This window comes from Fragaria vesca, linkage group LG3 (genome assembly GCF_000184155.1).
Source record: "Fragaria vesca subsp. vesca linkage group LG3, FraVesHawaii_1.0, whole genome shotgun sequence".
NCBI lineage: Eukaryota > Viridiplantae > Streptophyta > Magnoliopsida > Rosales > Rosaceae > Fragaria > Fragaria vesca.
This window is the reverse complement of record NC_020493.1, coordinates 7323370-7347466: the sequence shown is the minus strand read 5'-3', so window position 1 is coordinate 7347466 and position 24097 is coordinate 7323370. Positions and strand designations below refer to the sequence as shown.

At 38.5% G+C, this 24097-nt stretch overlaps 3 protein-coding genes and 1 pseudogene across 4 annotated transcripts; all 4 read right to left on the bottom strand.

Moving 5' to 3' along the window:
* Positions 1 to 6468, bottom strand: part of LOC101310303 — a 12292-nt pseudogene extending 5824 nt beyond the window's left edge.
* On the bottom strand, positions 5327 to 8357 carry LOC101292874 (heterogeneous nuclear ribonucleoproteins A1 homolog). The gene is made up of 2 exons (XM_004293888.1): positions 7284 to 8357; positions 5327 to 6369 (listed from the first exon to the last, which is right to left on the bottom strand). Exon 1 carries the CDS (start codon positions 8344 to 8346, stop codon positions 7285 to 7287), a length of 1062 nt encoding a protein of 353 aa, XP_004293936.1. The 5' UTR covers positions 8347 to 8357; the 3' UTR covers positions 5327 to 6369; position 7284.
* Positions 8358 to 9895: 1538 nt separating this feature from the next.
* On the bottom strand, positions 9896 to 13096 carry LOC101292579 (U-box domain-containing protein 7-like). The gene is made up of 2 exons (XM_004293887.1): positions 12350 to 13096; positions 9896 to 11013 (listed from the first exon to the last, which is right to left on the bottom strand). The coding sequence occupies exons 1-2, from the start codon at positions 12793 to 12795 to the stop codon at positions 10164 to 10166; spliced, it is 1296 nt and encodes a 431-aa protein (XP_004293935.1). The 5' UTR covers positions 12796 to 13096; the 3' UTR covers positions 9896 to 10163.
* Positions 13097 to 16873: 3777 nt separating this feature from the next.
* LOC101292095 (ubiquitin-like modifier-activating enzyme atg7-like) lies at positions 16874 to 21485 on the bottom strand. Of its 2 annotated transcripts, none has more exons than XM_004293885.1 (14): positions 21320 to 21485; positions 20750 to 20967; positions 20430 to 20621; positions 20283 to 20337; positions 20027 to 20124; positions 19734 to 19941; positions 19529 to 19628; positions 19302 to 19446; positions 19063 to 19221; positions 18776 to 18964; positions 18391 to 18591; positions 18185 to 18300; positions 17460 to 17619; positions 16874 to 17066 (listed from the first exon to the last, which is right to left on the bottom strand). In XM_004293885.1, exons 1-14 carry the CDS (start codon positions 21456 to 21458, stop codon positions 16893 to 16895), a joined length of 2154 nt encoding a protein of 717 aa, XP_004293933.1. In that variant the 5' UTR covers positions 21459 to 21485; the 3' UTR covers positions 16874 to 16892. The 2 variants fall into 2 exon arrangements, with proteins under 2 accessions (XP_004293933.1, XP_004293934.1); XM_004293886.1 differs by having other exon boundaries at positions 19529 to 19637; positions 19752 to 19941.
* Between the last annotated feature and the right edge of the window lie 2612 nt (positions 21486 to 24097).

Sequence of the window (24097 nt, the reverse complement as noted above, 5' to 3'; positions counted from 1 at the left end):
ATATATATATATATATATGCCTACCCGATCTATCTGGAAAAAGAAAACCCTAGCAAGTAAACTTCATTCTAGAACTTACTTCGCACTTGTTCAAAAATAACACAACAAAACTAAAAATAATATTAGTGCGATTTCTTATGGACTAGTCACTAGTAGGTAGCTAGGGTTGAACATACTCTACTACTTTTGCGATGAACTCATTAATGTTTTTATCAAAACTTCCACCTTCAGCCATAGCCGTTCTGGCCACTTCTTTCCATTTCATAGCATTCCTTCGACTCTCTTTTCCTGTCTCTCCTTCAATCAGTTCACTTATACAGAGTTCTACCACATCTTTCCTTACAATTCTATTCTCATCAGGTAAAGCTCTAAGCCCAGTTTTCCACACATCCATAATGCATGTACTTGGCATTGGTGCCTTGGTCAGTCCATTGTGGCATTGCCAGCATTGGAACCCCTAAACTCAAAGCCTCCAATGTGGAGTTCCAACCACAATGAGTGATGAAGCACCCAACAGCTTCATGAGCCAAAACCTCCAGTTGGGGACACCATGAGACTACCAAACCCTTCTCAGATATCTCCTCCACGAACCCTTTCGGAATCTTCCCCGCTTCGGATTCCCTAACCACCCACAAGAAATTGCTTCTGCTAATCCTCAGTGCCCAAGCCAGTTCCTCCATTTGCTCAGCTCCAAGTTCTGATCCACTACCAAATGACACATAAACAACAGAATCCTTCGGCTGTTCATTAAGCCGGCCATTTCATGCAGGCGTCATGATTTTGCTTAAAGAGGTTGACACCATAACCTTTGTCCTCTTTAAGTCGGTTATCCAAGTACATGGATGGTATGGTTGGTCCTATTGTTTTCAATGGCCAAAGCTTCGACATCCAATCTACTACCTGTACATAGAGCAAGAGAATGAGTAATAATGACCAAGATTGGGCTACTTCGATTCACAAATAATTAGATGAAGTTGCAAATATAGTACGTACTTGTGTATATCGGATTTATTTTACATCAATATTTTTTTTTAATGAAAAAAAACACAAAAATATATATTAGTATTGATTAGATACGTATACGTATACGTAGTGATCCATATATATGTACGTACGTATAAGTGTATTGTACTTACTTCTGGTTCCAACTCATAAAATGTGTTGCAGGGAACCCAATCAGCCTCATCAACATTAGAGAACTGACCAACAACCATATCACACACAGCAGGATTCGACCCCAAATCGCACAAAAAGGACGGAAAATCTACAGCTTCCAGCGGCAGCTGCAACCCTGGGATCAAAATTTCCCCATCATCACCACTAACAGGAAGCTTCATCAGTCCTTTGTGGGGGTAATATATATTCCCAACAGCACAAGACTGAGTGAAGAACACAGCCCCAAAGATCCCAAACTTCTTGGCAACATCCAAAGACCAAGGCATGAATGCATCATAAACAATACAATCTACCGGGTACTCAGAGCTGGACATCCTCTCAAGGAGTTTATTTAAAGTTATCGGACCTATTTCCCAAAAGCGGTTTAAGTAGGCGTCTGCGCTTTCTGCTGCTGCGTACCCTCCCTCATCGTAGCCGTCGGAGATGGTCTCGAGGGCAACGTTACCGGACCTATTTCCCAAAAGCGGTCCAAAGTTGATCAAACACAACTTTGGACCCGGAGAGGAAACCCGGGTTTTGAAGCTGCAATTATACCGACCCAAGCATGGAATGGAGGAGAAGAAGGGGAGAAAACACTTTATCTCCCCTGAGTTTATTGAACTTTGAAAAGTTTACGGTTTAAAACATACCGTAAATTTTTTTCGAAAAAACTCAGATTCTTGATTCAAAGCTTAATCGGACGAAACCAGAAAAGAAAACGAAGCGGACGACCGGGAAGCAGCGGTCAAGAGTAGCAACGGCGTCGGGGCCGAGAACTTTTGGTTTGTGAAAAAAAAAACGTTTTTTTTTTTTTTAGGGTTTGGAAATACTATTAGCTCAAGGGTTGAGTCTTGTGCTGATAACGTAGTTTAGTAAGAGAGATTTGAAAATAGAGAATCGTGAAAGATAGATATCTTATTCATTAATATATAGGAACCTTTTATATAGGGTATTATACAATATTAATATGGTAATGATAAAGAATATATACATAGTCTTATTCTAACTACATATCATATTGGCATAAGACCAAAACACATAAGAAATATCTAGAATGATGTAGAATATCCTTGAACACTCTTCAAAATTTTCTTTTTTATGTTTATGTTTTTCAAATGGTTGGTCTCTTAACCCGTCAAGAGCCACACCGTCTAGACCGCCTAGCCCCACCTTATTTCCGCTGGCTCACATAAATTATTTTTCTATTAAAAAAACGGAGATTCTTCCCTCTGCTGAGTGAAGGGTCACTGACGGCGCGTTCCCACACGTGTTTGACCGAATCTGTCAAAGAAAAAAAAAAAAGAGCATAGTCTCTTCTCTATGTTGCTTGGCGCCATGAACACATCGGCGACCTTCCGCCATGTCCCCCACCTTCAAGATCATAAAAAAAAATAAAAATAAAAAATAAAAACTCAACCAAAACCACCTTTCTTGCCTTAACATTCCAAAACCCAGCATTGTAATGCAATTGCAAGAAAACCCAATTCATTTCACATCCAATTATTTTCTAACCTGGGTTAAAAACTGTGAGTAAGCTTAGTATTGATGGAACCAGACACCAGTTCCCACCCAATAATAAAGATCCAGACTTTATGTTTATGGGTCCTCAAAACACATGCCCTTTAAAATAATTATAGGAGAAATTAGAGTCTGAAGCTAAAAGCAAGTCTGAATTGGAGAGGAGTGAGGGGAGCTTCTTAAACAAATTCACAGACTGAAAAATGCAGGATAACCCCCAGAAAGCTCAAACATTTCAGAATTCAATTCTCCTTCCTAGCTCAGTGATTTGACAAGCCGCTATTAGAGGGAAAACGACAAAGGAATGGCGAGATAATCTCGACCGGTGCGCCGCTGCGTCGTGGCCAATCGGAGGAGAACAGCCTGGTTGCTAATCTCCTCCCTAAAATAGTCTGGTGTTAATCTCTGCCGCCTTCATAAAATAGTCTTGATACGAAAATGAATCAATAAAGAAAAAATGTACAACCACTAGTCCACTACAGTACTTTCACTGCTTCCGATCATGAAGGCAGCGGCAGGAATTTGGAACTTTAGATAGCTTGAAGACGCTAACAGGGCATAAGACTTTATCCAATAGGCTTAGAGGGTGGACGGAGTGAGGGCAAGGTAGGACTACCCTTTTTCGGGACTGCTTGACTGCTTGATTGTTGTTTTAGATCATTATCAACTATTAACGTTTTGCAATTAACGGCGAGAATGCACAGCTAGTCTGCAAAGCTTTTTTCCATCACAATGATTAGTTATGTTTTTTTTTCTTTCATTGTTAGCCGTTTTCTTTGAATGAAGTGGATCGTAAAGTAAATATTGCAGGAAGCGAATAACTCTCCACATTTTTTTTTTTTTTGTCGTGAATCAAGTCATCATAAAAGCCACAAGGCAAATACAAACCCAAACAAAGCTATGGGCACACTCAGAACAAGTCTCTCAAAGTCAAATTCTTAGGGAATCAAGACAAGAGTAGATCAACTAAATAAAACAAACCAAAAACGTATGGCTCAAACAGCCCAAAATGTGCAAACCCTAATCACAACTTTTTCTTCAGATCTGTCTTGCTGCAGTCATGGACGATCCGTCACCACCGAAGGTCCGTCGGAAGACACGAGCATGAGAGAACCACGGGTGGTCTGCAGAGATGAGGATACAGCCGGAGCCGCCATACATTCTCCAGATGACAAATTACAAGACAATCTCACATAGAAGAGTAACCACAACCAAACCAAAGAAGATCTCGGCAAGAAAAACTGAAATCTAAAGAGGAGGTTGCAAATGGGTATGAATCCTTCAATGGGTACTGAAATCTTGAGGAGCAAGGCAATACAAACGTCTGAGAATCATGATGAGATTAGATCTGGAAGTATATCATAGGATTTCAGATCTAAGATATGAAAATAGATATGATCTATGACCAAAATCAGATACAACCGAAGAAAACGAAGAAAACGAAGAAAAAATCACCACTAAAGGGTGATGAATCACCACTAGGGATGAGGAATCACCACAAGGATGAAGGATCACCACAATGGTGGGGAGAAAAAAGGAAAAAAGCTTGCTGAGAGATGAGAGGTAGCTTGGGTTTTAGAGAGAAGCAAACATGAATAGTAAGACTCAAATCTCTCTATGATTGTGATTGGTAATAACTCTCCACATTTGTTGGATAGTTTTCTTCTATTTTATGTTTATAAATAAATAAATATATATATATATCAAATTACAACAAAACCCTTTAAACATTAAATTATAATGTTATTAAAATTTAATTAAAAAAGGCAATTTGGGTACTTCAAAAAAATTGGTGAAACCTTTGACACCAAAACCACGCTTCCCATTATAGGAGCGGAGATTTATTTGAGTTGTGGGTTGACTGGGTTCGATTTATATTCTGGTTCAGTCTCTTTAAGAAATTTTCAAGAAATGAAAGATAACATTTTTTTTTTTTTAATATAAAGGGCTAGTGTGGTTGTATTCAAATTTTCATTGATAATAATATTTTTATTATCCTATTAAAAAAAACATTTTTGTTATCTTTTTTCTAATGGAGAAATGAGTTCCAACGCTGATATATCTCATATTGTAGTGACACTGTAGTGGTGGATTCTATTCAAATTTGTTCTCAAACTGCAAACTAATGAAACTATTAGTGGTGTGGCCTGATCAATATACAAATGTACCATGTGGATAACATGGTTCTTAAGTATAGTGTCACACCACCAATTTCTGTAGATTTCTCTTGGTTACATTGCACAATTTGATATCAATTTTGTTTGGTTCTTTGATCCTACAGAACGCCAGCAACTGAAAAAGTGTAGTATGAAGTGTGTTGTTCAGCATAGAACTCTCATTTGCCAAAATGTAACCCAACTCTTTCCCGAGGAGCGCGCTTGTGAGTTGTGGTTACTGGTTATGTTAAAGTAATATCACAAAAAAGAAACTAAAAAAAAACCAACAGATTGGCGGTAGGCCACATAACTTGTATATCTTATTTCATTAACATTTTTTGCTTCAGGAACTGTAACAGTGTGAATATCTAACAATGTTATCGAGGAGCAGAACTCCAGGGACTGTAGGTTAGTACTGGTACCCAACTTGACAATCAGTCGTCCAAATACACAATCATATTAGGAAGATCATAATTTCAACTCCAGGCTTCTCTCCACGACAGAACAATTGGCACACCAAACTGGGATCCAAGCTTTAGGATGGCCGTGTAAATGTCCACCAAGATGGAGCAACAGAGAACAGAGAGGCAACTCAGAAGTCATTAGTTAGCAGCCTGAGTCATGATATATACACAAAAGCCAACAGAAAACACAAGCATAGCATTATACAATATTTGGAAGTGGCTTTTTTCTAGTTACAGAATCAGAGTTCTATTGAAGGATAACTTCACTTTCAATCCATCGAAAATCAAAGCAAATGGACCACACAAGAAACAAGCAACAATCTGTGCATTCAAATTATGTACCTAGGTGGTAACTAGTTGGTTTTTTTTTTTTTTTGAGAAGTGGCAATTTCTTGTTACAAAAATAAGATTTCTATTGAAGGATAACTCTATCTTCAATCCATCAAAAATCAAAGCAAATGGACCACATGAGAAACAATTAATAATGTGTCGATTCAGACTATGTACTAGGGGTGGTGACTCACTAGTGGCAGAAGTGATTTTTAACTCGTATCGAAGCTTTTCCACCATGAGTACAAGTAGTCCAAATCTAAAGCAATGGAGAAGCATTGAAAACAGAAGTCTTGTGGAGTATATGTATACGTGTTTATGCGTGTATATCATATACAGGTGCATACAATATAGGTATGTATCATCAACGGTACAAACTATAAAGCCTCTTGAAGAAACACATCAAATAACCAGGTACCACATATAAAACATAAGAAATAAGCTTATTAATAACGTAAATAAATGCAATAACAATTACACAAAATAGGGTATGTATTTTCATCTACTAAGAAAATATAAAATCCCTACTCCAGTAAACCATGTATCACAAAACTTATACTATACTCCTCGAATAAGTTCTACATTTAGATCAAAATAGATCACCAAAAAGCACAAGTAGAGAAGCAGATGAAGGTAGCAGCAACAGAATCACATCAGGCCATATAATCAATCCAAGATTCATTGTCTGCAATCATGAAATCACCATAACCATTTAAAGCATTTGCGCCAAGAAGCTTCTCAAGGACCTGAACCAAATATCCAGCACCATTCAAACAAGTAATCAAAGCTAAACAAACCAGAAGAGAAAACCTGTAAAGCAACTCAAATACTCGTAAAGCAGTCATCTTACTGACTAATACAACTCATGACTTAAAAACTTCACGCACTTTTTGAACTACATTGATGCAACTTCATAAAACAAAGAAAAAAAAGAAAGAAAGATGTGAGATGGAATCAGTAGACAGAACGGAACAAGTACAACCGCCATCTGTGGATACCCATCACTACGGTTGTCTGGCCGCTGCCCAACTCACAGAGGTGTAAATCAGGCATTCTATGTAAGCACTGTTGTATTTAAGAGAAAGCATAATCACTTCCTCTAAAGAAACATGACAAGTGCATAAACATGACAAGAAATACAGCACCTACAACCACTAAAGCAAATAGCACCAAAACTTGATTTCACAAAATGAATATATGGGAGTGATTAAATATTTGTAGGTCCTTTATGAGAAATCTATTCACTGATTGCCCATCTAAATCCCACATATAACTGTTTGTCCATATTTACAGCAGGTACACGTACTAACTGTCCCACCAAGAATTAGGACATAATGGAGTCACATACTAATAAAGGGTGGAGAGAGCAGAAAGCCCAATTTTTTTTTCAAGTGTAGCATTCTAAACTATAAGAAAACACATAAAAACAGAGCAACTACACAAGGATGATGAACTTGCTCCAAAGTGAAAGAAACAGCACAATGCAAGAAAACACATTACAATGGCACTTTATAAAACTAAATTTGTGACAGTTCTAGTAATCTAGTATGAAAATTGACATGATAAACTAATAAAAGTGAACTACACACACAATCTATGATTGGCACCAAAAAAAAAAAAGAAAAAAAAAAAGCGTAATCAGGGAGGGTAGAAAGATTACCTTAGTAAGGTCCCTGAAACATTCCTCCTGGTGGACCTCTTGGCATTGGGGGAGCCTGATGATGCTGTGGTGGAGGGACCCCAAAGCGTGAACTGTCTGGATGGACTCCATGAGGCATTCCTACTGAGTTTGGCAACGGTGGAGGCACCCCATACTGATTGAAGTTATTGCTATACCACATTGGCTCATACCGACCAGGATAACCCGGGTACTGACCCGGCTGAGGCTGTGGCCTAAACATTCCCGGCTGCATTTGCTGTGGAGGAACGCCAGAATTATCACCAGGAGGCACTTGAGTGCCGCCACCGTGTTTGCTCTTCTTGTTGTCCACCGCTAACTTGCAGGTCACCTGATGGCCATCAATGTTCTTCATAGGCTCAGCCAGCGCGGCCCGGGCACCTTCCTCGGTTTTGTACACAAAGAAAGCAAAGCCCTTTGATTTTCCGGTGGCCTTATCAAACCCTAGGGGGCCTTCTTCAATCTCGCCGAAAGCCGAAAACGCAGCCAGCAATCTCTCGGAGGAGATATCAAACGGCACCGTGCCGACGTAAATCTTCCTGGCGGAGACGTCGGCGCTGCCGTTGCTGCTGCTACTGAAGGGGGCGGAATGGCCGGCGGCGGCGTACTGCGTGACGGTGACCCTGCCGTCGATCTTCTTGCTCGGCTCCCTGAGAGCAATGAGGGCTTCGTCGGCGTGCTTGAAGGTGACGAATCCGTAGCCCTTGGATTTGCCGGTGGCCTTGTCGAAGATGACGATGGCCTCGTCGAGGTCGCCGAAGGAGGAGAAGACGGAGCGGAGGGAGTCGGTGGTGGTGTCGGCGCTGAGGCCGCGGACGAAGAGCTTGCGGAGGGTGAGGTCGCGGTTGGTGACGTGGCGGAGGGATTCGAGGACGTCGGGGTGGCGAACGACGGCGTTTTGGAGGATTTCGACGAGGTGGTCGTGGGACATGGGCTGGAGGAGCTTGCGGAAGTCTTCGGGGGTTAGGGTTGTGGATTGGGAAGAAGGCGGCGCCGTCGAAACGTCGCCGTTCTCCTCCGTCTTGCGCTTCTTTGTTGAGTCCATTGGTTTTTGGGGAAGATGACACTGTAGACTGTGAAGAATTGTTATCGAAGTATAAACCCTAGTTTATGAAGATTGGACGACCTTTATATAGATGTCGTTCCACCGACCCTGCGATGGTGAGGACTAGTGGGCCTTTTGGGTTAAATTAAGAGAGTTCTTTTTTTTTTCTTTTCTTTTTTGGAGAGCCAATTGAGAGAGCCCGTTGGACAGTCTTCAATCAGTTTATTGGGCCCAATATCGTGTGTGATTTTTTTTCTTTAAATCTCATCTTTAGTGTGCATCAATCAATGTACCAATCCATTTGGATCAGCTGGGCAGAGGTATCTTGTTGTAGTTGTTTGTGTGTTTTAAACAGTAATCTGAAGAAAAATGTACCGTTACATCAAGTCGTGGATGAAAACATCATTTTATTTTAGTTTGAGCAACTTGGAACAGTATCAAATCAATTTGACGAATGTGCTGACTTGAATGTATAAATTCCCTATTTTTGTAATGTTTCTATTTTGTCCGATAAGTATTGTTGGAACGAGCTACGCTACGTAACACTATATAGGAAAAATATTAAGATTACGGTGGAGAGTGAAGGCAAGAGTCATACTTTTGGAAATTCACTCCATACCTCTAAAAATGTCAGTTTCAATAGCATTACAAAATACGGCATGCGTGAGCCGTTTGAACTCGATCGACTAGTAAAACAACAAAAACCACGGATTTTTGATGCCATAATGGTTTAAAATATGTTAGGAGGTGTCTATAAGCACACACAAATGGAAAAAAAAAAAAAAAAAACCCAAAGGTACCAAAAAAGTAGAAATTTGTACAAAAACTTGTGTGCTATAGCAAGAGGTTTTGGCCCAAATCGGGTGAATCTTAACGTGAGAGGTAATACGTAGACTTTTAAAAAAAATTAAGACTCCTGAGATCAATAAGAGAGAATTGAAGACATGACAAGCTTTGAAATTCACTCCATATATCTGAAAATTACCTTTTCAATTTTCAATAGCATTACAAAACACAACACGCCGCACGCGTGAGCCGTTTGAGCTCAATCGACGAGTAAAATGACAAAAGCCACAGATTTTTGATATCATAATGGTTCAAATGATGTTAAGAGGTGACTATAAGCACACACGGATAGAAAAAAATCAAAAAGTTAAAAAAAGTGAAATATGCCAAAAACTCGTGTGTTAGGGGTTTTGACTCAAATCAGGTGAAACTTGACAGGAGACGTAATACGTAGTTTTTTAAAAAAAAATTGAGGTTCTTGAGGTCAATAAGATAGAATTGAAAACATGACAAGCTTGGAAACCCACAATTAATCTTTTTACTTCCCTTGTTCTTGGTAGGAAAATAAAACTTAAACCAAGTAGGAAACTTCATAGAAAATATCAAAATTGTCCGGTTTAGGGACTAAAATAACATATTCGATCATTATATCATTTTCTTTCTAGGGTGAATGGACTACAAATACATGAGGAGTAAATATATTCAAAAGAAGTTATCATCTATATCGGACACAAAGATTGAACAAATCAAAAAAAGAACAAAGCAATGCAAAGAATTTGTCACTATATTCCTTGTATCCCAAGCAAGGGTTTATTTGTTATACATCCGGAGAAGATTTGTCCACTTCTTCACACGATGTACAATTGTCACACGCTATATGCACAAGAAATGCAATTTTCTCTTCAAAGGAATTTACTTCGTTGAGAGACCATCAAATGCTTTTTACAATCAGTAGCACCTCCCAAGTTCTCTATGCAAATCTCTGAAATATGAGGGAGTATCGATCTCAACTAAAATTTGTATATCTTCACTCAATAAGGCAAACTCTTAGAGCTGGTGCTGATAATCAAAGCCTTGATCTTAGAAGAGTCTCCAGAAGCACTCGCCCGCCGCGTTATCATCTCCATATTCTTGTGTAAACTCTGTTTCACCAAATTCTTCATCATCTTCTTCCCTTGTTGAGCCGCCTGTGGATTTACAGGTGAACCGAATGCGAACCTCGCAGTTTGAGGCCCGGAATGGGGGCCCATTTTCGCTTGCCTTTCGTCCTTGAACCACTGCAGCAGTTTTAGCGCCCTTTTCTGCGCTAGAGAGCTACCCAATAATGCCACTTCAAGAAGTACAGGCACAATTCCAGACTTGGCCATTTTCTCTCTTTGGTCTGAGCTTTGATGAGCTAAAATCATAAGAATGTAGCTTGAAAGTTCCTGGCATTTGGATTTTTCATCCCATGTCAAAATTTCTATCAAGCTCTCGGGGACCAGATGACTATTCTCCACAGCCTTCTTCCCCATTAAGGTCACAACCAAGTTCCCCAACGTTGCGAGAGCTTTCTCGGATAGTTCTTTATCTGAGGACAATTTCAAGAGTGTGTCCACTACCCCATTGGAGACCAAATCTCCTGCATTGTCCAACATAGCAGATAGGTTGTGAAGTGCACCCAAACATGACTGTTTGGTCTCAACATTGCTCGAATCCGACTCCAGACTGCCGACCAGAAACGGGACAATCTCCGACGAGGGCAGAGGAAACGGGGTGTTTGCAAGTGAGGATAACAACATGAGCAGTTCTGAAAATCGATGCTTTGTTGGCTCATCAAGAATGTTAATGTCTTTTGGTAGTTTGGAGAAGATTCCTGCCTCAACCATGAGAGCCTTGTTCCTGAAATATTATTAAAGAGAAAGAAGAATCAGACATTGATGAACAAAATGCATGTATGAGCTTTTGTCTAGCTTGAGGTTGACAATACGAATAAGTACAATGTTCTAGTCAAATAATGGTTCTCTGAAATGTGTCTAAATAAATTGTTGAGCGTCTGGTAGAGTCTTCAAGTCAATGAGATTCCATGATTTAGATCTGTCTGTAGTGATGTGAAGGTCAACAAAATGGGGTTTTTTATTTTGCAAAAATCAAATGGAATCTGAACAACTACCACCTATATCTTACATGGCATTTGAAAAACTAGCTCATATCGTTGTGATGCCATTGTTCCCTCTCCAACTCTTCCAACCACTATGAAACTTTGTGGTCGGTCGACACACCGCAGGCAGCGGCCTCCTCATAATTCAGGGAGCATGTGGCCAGAAGAATCATATCTATTTGTTTTCTATATTGCTTAATTTGTTTAACTAGGTTATGAGTCCTGACGATTCTAGTTTTAATCTTCTAAACTCAACCATGCATATAATTAATGATGAAGAAAGTAAATTCATTGAGGCCGATAATCATTTTCCTTCTTAAAACAACTAGTCGATCGATCTAGATATCAAACTCACGATATCTCATTGAGAAAAAGAAAAAGAAAAAAAGATACTCCTATCATGCACTCGATAACATAATTGTGTGCAGAATATCTCTAGTTGGGCACTTGGGTTCCATGGTTGGCTGCATATGCAAAAATGTGGTAAGCAGTAAGGTAAGGCTTAGGGCAGCCGGCAGTAGTGTTCACTAGTACTCGAGTAGAATGCAGAATAGCGACCATTCAAAAATGCCCCATTGTTAATGATTCATTTCCTTCAAAGTCCAAGCACTAGATGATAAATAAGTGAATATATTCTTGCATCTGTTCGCTAATGGACTAAAAACCCTATCCCATCGTCCCCACTCTTGACATCCCTGTTTATCTATGCTACCTTTTTCTCTTTTTTCTTCTATCAATGGCATGATCACTTGACTTGGGCAAAGAATCAAATGTAAATTTAAGTGATCGATGATATAGTAAATTTTACAAGTAAAATTTAGCCTCATTAAACATAGCTAGTTTACCACAACTTGATGGGTTCTATTGGGCATTGAAGAAGTGTACTCTAGCTAATAGTCACTACTTTCTAGTTCTTTACAATGTCACTCTCTAATTTAATCCAGATAGTTCTGGGCTATGAAATTCATCTGTTTCTAACTTTATCATTGACATATTTCATAAATAAAGTGAAAATTTAGAGCCAAGTGAAAGAAAATATAAAATATATATAATTAAGATTAAGGAGTTGAAACTTACGTGTAAGTTCCATTAGCAAGCTGAACCAGGGCGAAAACCGCCACTCGCCGGCGATCAACCACCTCCGACGCCGCCATGGACACCAACACCGGTATAACCCCGAGTCCACCCACCAACTTCCTCACCTTGACGTCATCCTTAGCCAACGTCCCAATCTCCTCCGCCGCCAACTCCTTCTCTTCCCAACTCCCAAAGTGAAGCTTCTTCACCGCCCGCTGCAACCCCAAACCACCATCCTCATGATCATTACTGCTCTCCTTCACCATAACCTTGGTCGGTCTCAAACTCGACGTATCAAAGTGGTGAGGATCAGACGACGTCGTGTTCCTCTTCCGGTTACTACTCTTGGAGCGCAGGAACCTCCGGATACGATTGAAGAAGCGAAGCTTTATATACGAGTATAGCCATATAGGAGAAGAAGAAGACGATGCAGTAGAGTCAGACATGTTTGGTAAGCTTGAGACAATTTAGGCAAGGAAAAGAGAGAAAAAAAAGGGATGGAGAAACTGGGTAGGGTTTTTGTTTCTTTATATAACTTTCTTTGCAACTCTGACTTTTGGGAGAGGCTGTGGGACAAAGAAGAAGGAAGGACGACTTTTATGGAGGAGGTGATCGAAAACAGAAGGGAGCACACAGCACATGCAGGAGGGAACAGTGCTCACTACTATTGGAACTCACAGCACATTGTTACAGACCGTGCCCGATATTTATATGACAGGTTTATGATCTTCTAAGATTACTATATATAATTATCGTAGCCCTCCAGTTGGGTATTGTGTCTCGATACCAAACTAAGGATACCAAAATAATAAACGAAACTATAACAAACAAACATTATTGTTAATTATACAGAAACATTTCGAGACAAAACCTTATATACGAGTGCTTATGTGGTCGACTTAGCATTATTCATTACATAAACATATATAGAGCTCGTGTTTATTCTCTCGAATTTATAAGAATGCCTTTGGCTAGCTGCATACATGTATTACCAACTCCATTACGGGGAAGTTGCTTGGATGTCATGAAAATGGGACGGATTATTAGACCATTGTTGACTGTTACACCATAGTTTGTGGGAGCGTCATGCATACAGTGTTAATTAAGGTTTTTATTGAATATTAGGAATTAATTTAGTCTGAACTATGCAGTTTGATTAATTAAACTAGGGTTTGTGCTGAGATGTGAGCTTCAATTATATATGGCATGTGGGAATCAGGGACAGAGAGCACCTGCACTGATTTTGCTGCAGTTTCGAAAATCATGGTTAGACAGGTGGCAAGCATGCACAGAATTGATGGCTTAATTTGCTGCAATTTTGATTCAGAGATCTAGTCTCCTTTTGTTTATGTTTCTGTTTTTTTTTTTTTTGTGGTTGTTGTTGTATACACGATTCAATCTTATGATCAGTATTTATCGCGATTTTCTCAGATGCATGCTTATTTTTCTGATTAACATCTTCTTTTTCTTCTTCGTTTGATTGATAAATAGCTATATATATAGAGAAAAAATAAATAATACAAATGTAATTGGGCACCAAAACTAGCTAGTATGCTAGTATTCGTCTCATCAGTTTCAAATATTAAGAAAAGCTTAAAAATGGTCATTGTTCATGTATGTTTTCGGGGGTTGAAATTGTTTTAAGATATATATTTGACAAACTAAACCAAATTAGCTGAAAATTTTCTTCATTCCAGAAGAAAGAAAATATATGAATCCGCTAGCTTGATCAATATGTGCATATTGTAATAGACTGCATTCACATAGATACATATATAGAGATCAGGAACCTCACACAAGTTTTCTGTTAGGGAACATTGATTTTCCAAACTGGATTTTCTGCTTAAAAGTTGAAAAAATGAATTAGGCACTATTGCATCTGCCCGATTTTGGTATGTTGAAAATCTTTGGCAATGTTGCACCTGCAGCTTTCTGCATAATCTTCTTGCAAAATCAAGGCCTATATTCTATACATTAGTTAGGTTGGTTCCCATATCAATAATCATCAAATGAGAAAAAACCTCTGGCCGTCCTAAATCGGGGAGAAAGGGGCCAACTCTTTGTTTAATACAGCACGTCTAAAATGGATGAGTCAAGTCCTCCAATGGCAGGATTAGCTTATAGCTTGGCCAAATAACGGCCACCAAGCTTAATATTAAACATGTAGAGGCTTTCCGGTCTTTCTCTACTTTCTTCTTTTCGAAGAACATATCCAAACAGATCTTACCGATCGATGTATATAGCATGATGTAAGCCAATAGCAAAGTAACCCAATTACATCATCTTAATTCGAAGGTAAAAGGGATATGTTGGAGCTATATTAAATTATAATTTTTTTAATATAATAAGAAGAAATTCACTCTTTCATCTACGCATTCATTTTTGTTTTTAACTCATTGGAGCAGATTCTACGCACCAAGATGCACATACACCGTTAATGTGCAAGTCCTCAAATTGTTGTATGCGAAGATCCAATGAAGTCCAGAAACCCTAAATTCCTTTATTTCATTTTCATTTTTGATCCGATCAAATTAACCGCCCATAATAAGAGTACCTCTTATTCGACCACATGTCCTCACGTCCTGTGTTGGAAATACTTAAAACTATTTTTTTGGGTTTCAATTGTGTTAATGGTATTATAATACATACGTGATAATGCGACGTGGATGACCATATCAAAATATTAGATATTAGTTGCTCAGTTCACTTACACCTTGGTGCATAGAAGAATTTTCGTTATATAATTCTCAATCTTTCGGACAAACTCCTCATATTACTATCCACACATAGAATTCTTTGATCTTCCATAAAAAAATATAAAAAAATAGAACACTGATCAGTTTGTAATACAATATTGATGTTAACATCTGTGATCTATAGTAGTTTTCCAATATAGCAGCAAAGCTCATATGGTAAGAAGTCTTATAAAGTTCGAGTTCCATTACATTGATCCCTAACAGATTGGGTTTTCCAACTTGTTTGGTGTTGGTTAAATGATGTACTTGGAACCATAGAAGGTAGTGCACCACTTAGAGTATTTGACACAATATTGATCACCATTATTGACTCCATCTTATTCAAAATGCTTGGTGGAGTCGCATTAAGAGGCCATGCATATCACATACCCACATATTAGATAGACATGATCATGACGTAGAATTCCATTTATCCATCGATCATTGAGGCCCTAAAACACACTTATTGAATTTCTCCCACGTACAAGAGAGTCGGGCGCATAGCTTCATCAAATATGCCACGAGCTGTAGTGTTTGAGCCAAAAGTGCCAAGAAATTAGTGGGTGCTTATATGATCTGTACCACAATCGTCCCTTTTAGCCTCAAAGTCCTTACAAAGGCATCTGTGATATTTGCCAAGTAGCGGTTCCGGCGTATTGCCAAGTGCCATGCCGACGATCTACATGTTAATTCATTCAATATACTTGACACTTGACTCATAAAACGAACACTAAGTTTGAAAGTAAGACGTGTCTGATATATTCGAATAGGAGTGTATCCTAAATCCTCACGTTATTAAAAAGATGATGCCTGAAATTCTAGTTACCAAATGGTTTATTTGCATCATGACAATTGTAAATCCTAGTAACGTGATGCATCTGATATAACACAATGACTTTCTACATGTGGAATACTAAAACCCAAAATGGGGAGTCCACTAACGTATGAGCTCTGGCTCTGGTGGAAGTATTAGTCATATAGAATAGACTGAGATCAATTTGCAGAACCAACAACAGCTGCACTAACCTATAAGAGGATATGATCGTCGTCTCCCACAAGTCCCAACCACATTTCTGTTAATGATGGTTTATGAGACTAAGTGAGACAGAAAGAGCAAATGAGAGGCAATGGCTACTCACCCCGTATGCTAGTATTGCTATGCAGACTTCAGAAGTGGCAAGACTCTGAGCTTTTTCTTTGAGATGTACTGTTGCTTTTTCTGCTTTTTGGAGCTAAATTTGAAGCTTCGTTTCAAGTTCTGGATGGGAAGTTTGGTCATTTTAAGGTTCCGGTCATGGCGGCGGCGGCACGAATACACGTGTTTCAAGGGCAAGAAATAAGTAGGCTATAGTTGAAGAGTTTCAAGTTCATAGTCGCCGCACCATTCAAATATGCAGATGTCAAATGTCAATCGAGATAGCTCAGCCAAATCCCTTAGGCTGCCAATTCTTATAATGCTTTGGTACGTGACCAACATTCTCAGGTCACAATCCCCAATTTATAAGTTGACAATTTCTTTCCAACTTTCTATCGTGTACAATCTTCCCTGACAGATAAACCCAAATCTGATGTAATTTTTTGTGTTTCACCGTGTTCTCTCATTGTTTTAAAGCGTGCACAGTTTTAGGGTTTGGAATGATTCAGTGAGTATATACTTTAAACTTTAAGTAGTATGGTATACAATTAACAATGGATCATGTTAGAAATAAACTGAAGAGACTGGTCCTTTTCTAGGCCTCTGTACAATGAGAACAGTTTACCTAAAAGCCTAAATGATTTTGAACCTTACTAAAGAACAGGAAAGAACATTAGATTTCAACACAATCATCATCATCGTTATCAGTCCCATCATCCCAATCCATTTGAAATGCAGTAGCTGTTTTCATCAACTCTGTTAGTCCAGTCACGTCCTCCAGATAGGTGGGATGGTTGATTGCTTGTAGTATAAATTCCATTCCCCTTTTCCGATATTCAGACACCACCTGAAATGATTCGATTCCAGGAATTATTAGAAATTAAGTTACAAATACAGGCCTCACAGAACCAGTAAAGAACAAAGTTTTCTTGTAACTAATAATAGGATCCCAAAAATGTTGATCAGACATTGCTGAGTGCTTATGTAAAGAAATCATAACAACGTACTCGCTTAACGAAGCTCTTAGAAAACATATTCTACAGGTACTTCTCTAATTTATTTGACTTAAGGAAATAGAATGAGATGCCTGCTAGACTGCTACAACATACAAGGACTGAAAACTGCAAGTTTTGTCGAACCAGATGCAATGGTTGTAATTGCAATTCGTATTTGCACCAATCAGTAAATATAAACCTCATATAGGATTTCGTATAAATAAATGATTTAACATAAAACTTACAATGCTGCAGCAAGCCGTGCAACTGTCTGAGGAGTGGCCTACAAGTGTCATCTGTGAGAACTGTCCAAGGGAACCACGGATTTGATGGGGTAAAATACCAAGAGGTTGCTCACTGCTTCCATTATTACTAGAGTTTGCAATTTCACCTTCGGCAAATATCCTGAACATGAGCGCAGTTTAACAACAGGTGAACCACTGAGAAAAAAACAAACTGCAATTCTATATCTTAACGAAGACAACAAAAGGCTTCGCAGAACTCAAACAAACAAATAAACGATCAGATCCTTTACGCTTAGTTTTCTGTTGTGTTTGGATGCGGGGAAATTCCCTGGAATTTAATTGAAAGTAAGGATTTTATAATTCCTAAAAGTCAATTCCCTTATTTGGCATCATCAGATAGAGAATTTTAAATTTCGATGGAATTGAAAACAAAGGAATTCATTGATTAAATTCCTCACTTGAATTCCATCAAAAATAGGTGTCATTTACAAATTCCTTTGCAGGATTCAATTTTCATTTCCAAAACAAGGCTTTTTATAATTTTATTTTTATATTTCTTTTAAACTTTCTTAATCAATCACACACTTCAAATCTCAAATATACATAACCAAACAATAGAAATTGCAATTAACGGAATTTCAATTGATAGATATTTAAATTCCATCATTTCAGAATTCGTCAAGAATTAAGAAAACTCTCATCCAAACGCAGTGTTAAGGACTTACCCATCAGGGTGATGCAGGATGCCAACTAAGAGCTCAACTGCAAGAGCTGAGGCAATAGGAGCGAGACCTGGGCGTGTAACAGTGCATTGCTGGTCCAAGGTGCGGTTGGCAGTTGACTGCACACAGACAAAAGGTTTATGGCTGAACTACAAATATATACATTCATATGGCTGTAATATATCATATTTGCAGAATATAAAAATTACATCGATAGGCGCAACCACATCATTGCAGAAGTAACAACCCAATCTGTGCCCTCCATTTCTATTAGTCAGTACAAGGTTGCTCAGATCAGTGGATAAAGCATTTGCAGCTTCACAATTTGAGTAATGGCTAGAGCTGCATGGACCTGCTCCATGGCGCATAACTAAAAAGCTATCAAACCCCAGAGCTGCAGTTATAGTAATCTGCAACCGAAAAAATGATAATTATTAGATGAAAGATAACACACATGTCGATTAGTGAAGTGATCTCCTTTTGATTATTACATAGCCAATTAGCCATAGAAATAGAGCCTCACGATCAAGATGTGAGAACACAGTATCTAACTAGACCAGGGCGAAAGCTTTTAAAAGAATCATGCCTACGTACCTTGTTAGTATTGGCACAAAGAAGAGACGGCAGCCACCGACTTTCTCTTGTATCCGTTAACAGAAAAACTGCATCATGAGAATCAATCAAGTCATGTAGGCGCCTACAATCATCAAGCACACTCTGCTCTTCTTGGCTAGGAACAGGATGTCCAGGCATTGGTATAGCCATGACAATACCCTCTGCTTCCTGATAAAAAGATCAAAGGATGTATGGATAATATAAGAAAAGCAACAATACATTTGCCCAAGTAGTGTGTTTAGAGGACAAAGAGATTGGATTATTACCACAGCGGGAAATATTTTCTTGAGACTATTAACTGCTGCTACGGCTTTAAATTCACCACCATTTAGACAGTCATCTAATGTATACAGGGATTGCCTTAAGGGATTAGACATAGCCACTCTGCCATTGTCAACCAAAGTAATTTTGCGAACACCCCAAGCCTGTACATGCATAATATTTAATCATCTGATAGACAGAGTCCATAAATTTATTTGTAAGTTGTAACTTATTGACCACTCACCATAAGCATGCGAGCAACCTGGCATCCAAGGGTACCTGCTCCAAGGAGAAGACACTTGAGAGAGGACAAGGAATTTAAGTTGAGAGAAGGTAAAGCACGCCATCTCATTAGTTTCAAATTCAAATCTGCAGCAGATACAGCCAACCTGTAAAAAATGTCATAAGACATTAAGATGTCATTGGTCTAGTAACACTATGTGCTACAGAAAGATAGTTCAGACAACATACCGAGTTGGATCCATAGATTCAGCAAGGCTAATGCACCTGGGTTCTATTTTCCCTTTGTAATTAGGTTCCCACCCCACTGCATTAGGTGTATTACGAACATCTCCACATCCTAATCAAATTAGAAGGAAAAAAAACACTTAGTTGATCTATGTGTGCAAGCACATTCAAACTGCAGAAGAGAGAAAGTTAATCAGAAGCTGTTAACCAATTTCTGCAATTCTACCTTGTTGAACTGTAATCTGGGCTTTACCAACAAGAGACAATCCTAGATCTGCAAAACCACGAGTCTCTCTATAGCATAGGAAGCTAACAGACTTTATATCCCATCTTGAGCCAATAAGCGCAAGCAAGTTCCGAAGCGGCCAACCAGGGTTCTTTGGGAGATGGCATGGGTCATAAAACCCAAATAGGACCTGCCAATTGCATGTATAAAGTTGAATAGAAGTTCTACATAATAATTAAAAAAAAAATTCCAAATCAAGAGTTAAGCAGACAGACCTTCTGATAAGAAGAACTTTGACAGGTTTCCCAATCCTTTAAATGCTTAACGGTAGCATGTGAATTTGAATCAATTACAACCAAAAAGAACGGCACGTCTGAATCAGATGCCTTAGGTTAGAGAGGTACATTATCTAGGTAAACTATACTATAGAAGACATAGATCCACTATCAAAAATAAAAAATTATGAAGACTACAACCAAAGACGTGTGTGTGTGTGTTTGTGTGTATATACAGCCACATCTACGGATATACCTGTAGTTAAGATTGAGCCGCGCCAGTCATTTAATGCTGTTGAGACAGATTCTGCCTAAGAAAATTACAAAGATCTGGACATTAGATAAGTAATAACTACTTCACTAGCTTAATAGTGTGGTGAAGTGATAGAAATATCCTACATACCTCCTCCACACTAAAAACTTGTGAAGCTGCTTTCAAATCAATCAATGTTGCTGGAGGATCAAGCAACAGAGCCGGGAAGGCAAACAAGTAATGAAAGCTCCATTTTTTAAGGTCTGCAAAAGAGATAAGGAGGAACCTGGAAAGTACTGAACTATCCTCCAAAGCTTTTCCATTCTGAATGTCCTCCCAAATCTGATTACATACACAAAGCATTTCTATTATTATGCAACGTCTGCATTCACTATTAGTCGGACTGAATCCGAATCATGTATCTACATCATATTTCAACTGAATACTACAATGCTGTATAACACAGATACCTTCTTGGCTTCTGCCTTTAGCAAGCCCTGTTTGTCAAGCGCATGAAAGCTTTCCACCGTATTGGTGTTGTAAAGAATGCCGGGAACGGGGCATCTATTCCTATTGCCCAGACTCACAGCCGGTTCAGTCGACTCTTCACCCGAATCCGAAGGCAAAGACTCAGCCAGAAGAGTCAAATGATTCGATACTCGAGAATGTGAGCACGGAGCATAGAACCCTGAGAAAAACAGAACCAATCCACATCTCAGATTACAACATTCATCTCTGAATCAAACTTTTGAATGTTCAAATGCTCAACTGATCTAAAAACCCAATTCAACCCAACTCAACACACACTTTCTTCAATGGTCATTACTCTTTTCCACCCATAAAATATTTCAACTTCTTCTGATTCTTCTAAAGTAATAACAATCCAAGCAGAAATCAAAGACCACCCAAAAACAGTAGCAATTTTCAAGCAAAGATTACAACTTTCGAGAACCCACAATCAAATTAGCCTTAAAGTGTCGTTCTTTATTGTTTCTATGATGATTGGATCAGATTATATGAGATAAAAGAAGATGCCAAACCAGTGATGGGGATTGGAGAGTCGTCGATGCCAAACTTGTTGAGCTTGAGAGAAGACAATCGATGCCAGAAACCCTCGTCGACGGAGCTCTTAAACGGTGCGAATTTAAGTATGGAGTTGCCGCTCTTCTCCTCCTCCATGATTTCTTCTTCTTCTTGTTCTGAAATTCTTTCTTGGTTTTTGAGAAGGAAGGAGAGTAAGAAGAAGGGTGACCAGTATTTATATTTTTACTGTTTACTGAAGTAACTTTGAGTTTGAGGTCTTTGACTTTTTAGAGGCGGGTGCAATCAAAAGAATTGAGAACCGTACCTTATTCATTTATACAGGGATTACGTAACATCATACGGTGTTCTACAAGGAAACATATTTTTAATATCCTATCTCTATACGAAATCAATATTCCTTATATAACTAGCATACACCAATGCACACACATGTAGAATATTCCTACAACATTTTTTTATATATATTTTTATAAAGGTCAAGAAGCCAATTTTATTGATCACAACTTGAGAGTATGAACAACAACTTGAATTTTCGTTGACTTCTGTATCTGAGGATAGCAATGATTTGTGCTATCCCAGATTCACAGGATACGAGTTTGCAGAAAGTAAAGGTGTGTCCTGTATCATTTTACAAAACCATTTTTCAAAAACCATTTTGTGAAACAAAAACGAAAAATCAGACTTTGTATTTTTGAGATCAAAATTAAACAGAAAATGCATTCGGTATATTTTCAGTAAAAATTGTTTTACAAGGATCGATGCTAGTTGATATATGAAAGTTTGGACTAAATACACAAAAGGCTTGACTCTTTCCCTTACCAACATTTGTCAGCCTTCTCTCAAGTTCATTTTGTAAAACACCTCTAGCTGTATTCACACATCTATCAAAACCAATGGATAATGACAATTCATCTGAAACCATATTTAGATTTTCTATGTAGATTAGCATAAGTTTTTTACGATGAGGGAAGATTGGTAGAAGTTGTTGTTGGATTTTTCTGTTAAATCTTTAGATCCACTTATAGTTAATTAGAAGATATTATTCCATCCTCTGCAATGATCAATTGGATCCACAACTCAGTGTAAGAATAGAAAAGCAATGGCTCAATGGAGGAAACTTGCAGATGCTCCTTTCTTCTTCACTTTCTTTGTTTTATATTATACTTAATCTCACATGTATAACTATATGAAGAATTTGGGATTGACTATGATAAGCTGCCAGAAACATATGATTCATGGATTGAGAAAAAAGAAATCTGAAATCTGGGCATGGACAAGCTCGAGTTAGTTCTTGGGCATGTCGACCTCTTTCACTGAGCAAAAAGAACAGTTGATCATGGATTGAAAAGAAAAAGAAAAAAATCTAGAAATCTAGGCATGGACGAGCTCGAGTTAGTTCCTGGGCATGTCGACCTCTTTCATTGAGCAAGTCGACATTCTTTTTGGTTCGGAAAAGTTGTTCTCTGGAAACAAGGAAAACGAGCGAAAGCCGTTTTCAATTTTTGTACGGGAGCTCCGAATTGTATCCCAAAAGTTGTTTCTCGTGTTTTCGATATTTAAAACGCCGAACGGGTATTAGACCGATTTCTGTTTTCATAATACAGAAAACTGTTTTGTGATCATGTACCGAACGGGCCTTAAATTGCAGTAAATAAAGAAACAACACAAGGATGTTTTTTACTCGCAGAAACCCTGAATGCAGGGAGAAAAACTACGAGTCTCTAACTCTTGAGAGACAAAACTTTCCACTAAGTTGAAATAACTTCTTATAAGAATAATAGTTCTAGTGATGCACTACCACAATGCTATCCTCCCTAGTCCCGAACTAGTCTAGACCTATTTCCTCTCTTGTTTCTAAGCTCTTACAACATAGAAGACTTTCAGAAGCCTTGTTCATAAATTCAGCTAACCACTAGCTGATTCAACCTTGAACGCTTCTTGGGTTGGTTGCACTACACATCCCTCATGGTATGCAACATGATATGAGTTGATGAAAGAAGTTTTGAGTTCAAGCTCTAAGGTTTACAGTCACGAAGAAGACTTAGAGCAGCATGAACAATGCAGGCTAAAACTAGACTCAATAAAGAAAATGCAGTAAGGTAGTTTTCAACAACCATTGAGCAAAGCCAAAGCTATAGGTATATATAGGCAGACAAGGCATCAAAGGTGATGCAAGCTGACCTCAATATGTTTTCAGAAAGGTTTGGACAGAAGTGTTTGGCTCCCATACTGAAAGTGATGTGTCCAAACACAGAGATGACATAAGCAATCTCAATAAGACAAAGAAACCTTTTATAAAATATGAAGGATTCAAAACAGGGAGCAAAGAGGTTTCAAACCCTCTTACTCAGTCCATTAGTGGACCTTGACACTGCCAGTAGCGACTGGTCTTTGAACCATACAGGGACCAGCTATACATAGGATAACGTATCATGAAATCCTAGCTGGAGCCTTAAGCATCAAACCATTTGGTCACGGGTTGACATAACAAAAGATCTCAACCCTTAGACTGGTTTAAGCGCCAAGGCACTTCCCACAAACTCAGTTGTCCATTTGAATTTAAAAGACCTATTAAACTAATATAACAGACTTTGAAACTCAGGACAACAAAAGACTTAGTACTAGGATAGTAAGCGAAGCTGCTAACTTTTGTGAAAAATAGTGATATGCAGATGCATGTTTTACCTGAAACCATAAGGGATGTTAGTGACACTTGTTCTTGTTCAGATGCCAATATCTCAAGGTGTTTTGCGGGATAAAGGATTGCCAACTAT

Excerpts from the sequence above, each read along its gene's own strand:
- LOC101292874 (XM_004293888.1), bottom strand. The coding sequence starts at position 8,346 with ATGGACTCAACAAAGAAGCGCAAGACGGAGGAGAACGGCGACGTTTCG.
- LOC101292095 (XM_004293885.1), bottom strand. The coding sequence starts at position 21,458 with ATGGAGGAGGAGAAGAGCGGCAACTCCATACTTAAATTCGCACCGTTT. Across the intron at positions 20,125-20,282 it reads CGGCTCAATCTTAACTACAG|ACGTGCCGTTCTTTTTGGTT; the intron begins GTATATCCGTAG and ends CATCTGATTCAG. Across the intron at positions 19,942-20,026 it reads AAAGTTCTTCTTATCAGAAG|GTCCTATTTGGGTTTTATGA; the intron begins GTCTGTCTGCTT and ends TGCAATTGGCAG.
- LOC101292579 (XM_004293887.1), bottom strand. The coding sequence starts at position 12,795 with ATGTCTGACTCTACTGCATCGTCTTCTTCTTCTCCTATATGGCTATAC. Across the intron at positions 11,014-12,349 it reads CTTGCTAATGGAACTTACAC|GAACAAGGCTCTCATGGTTG; the intron begins GTAAGTTTCAAC and ends ATAATATTTCAG.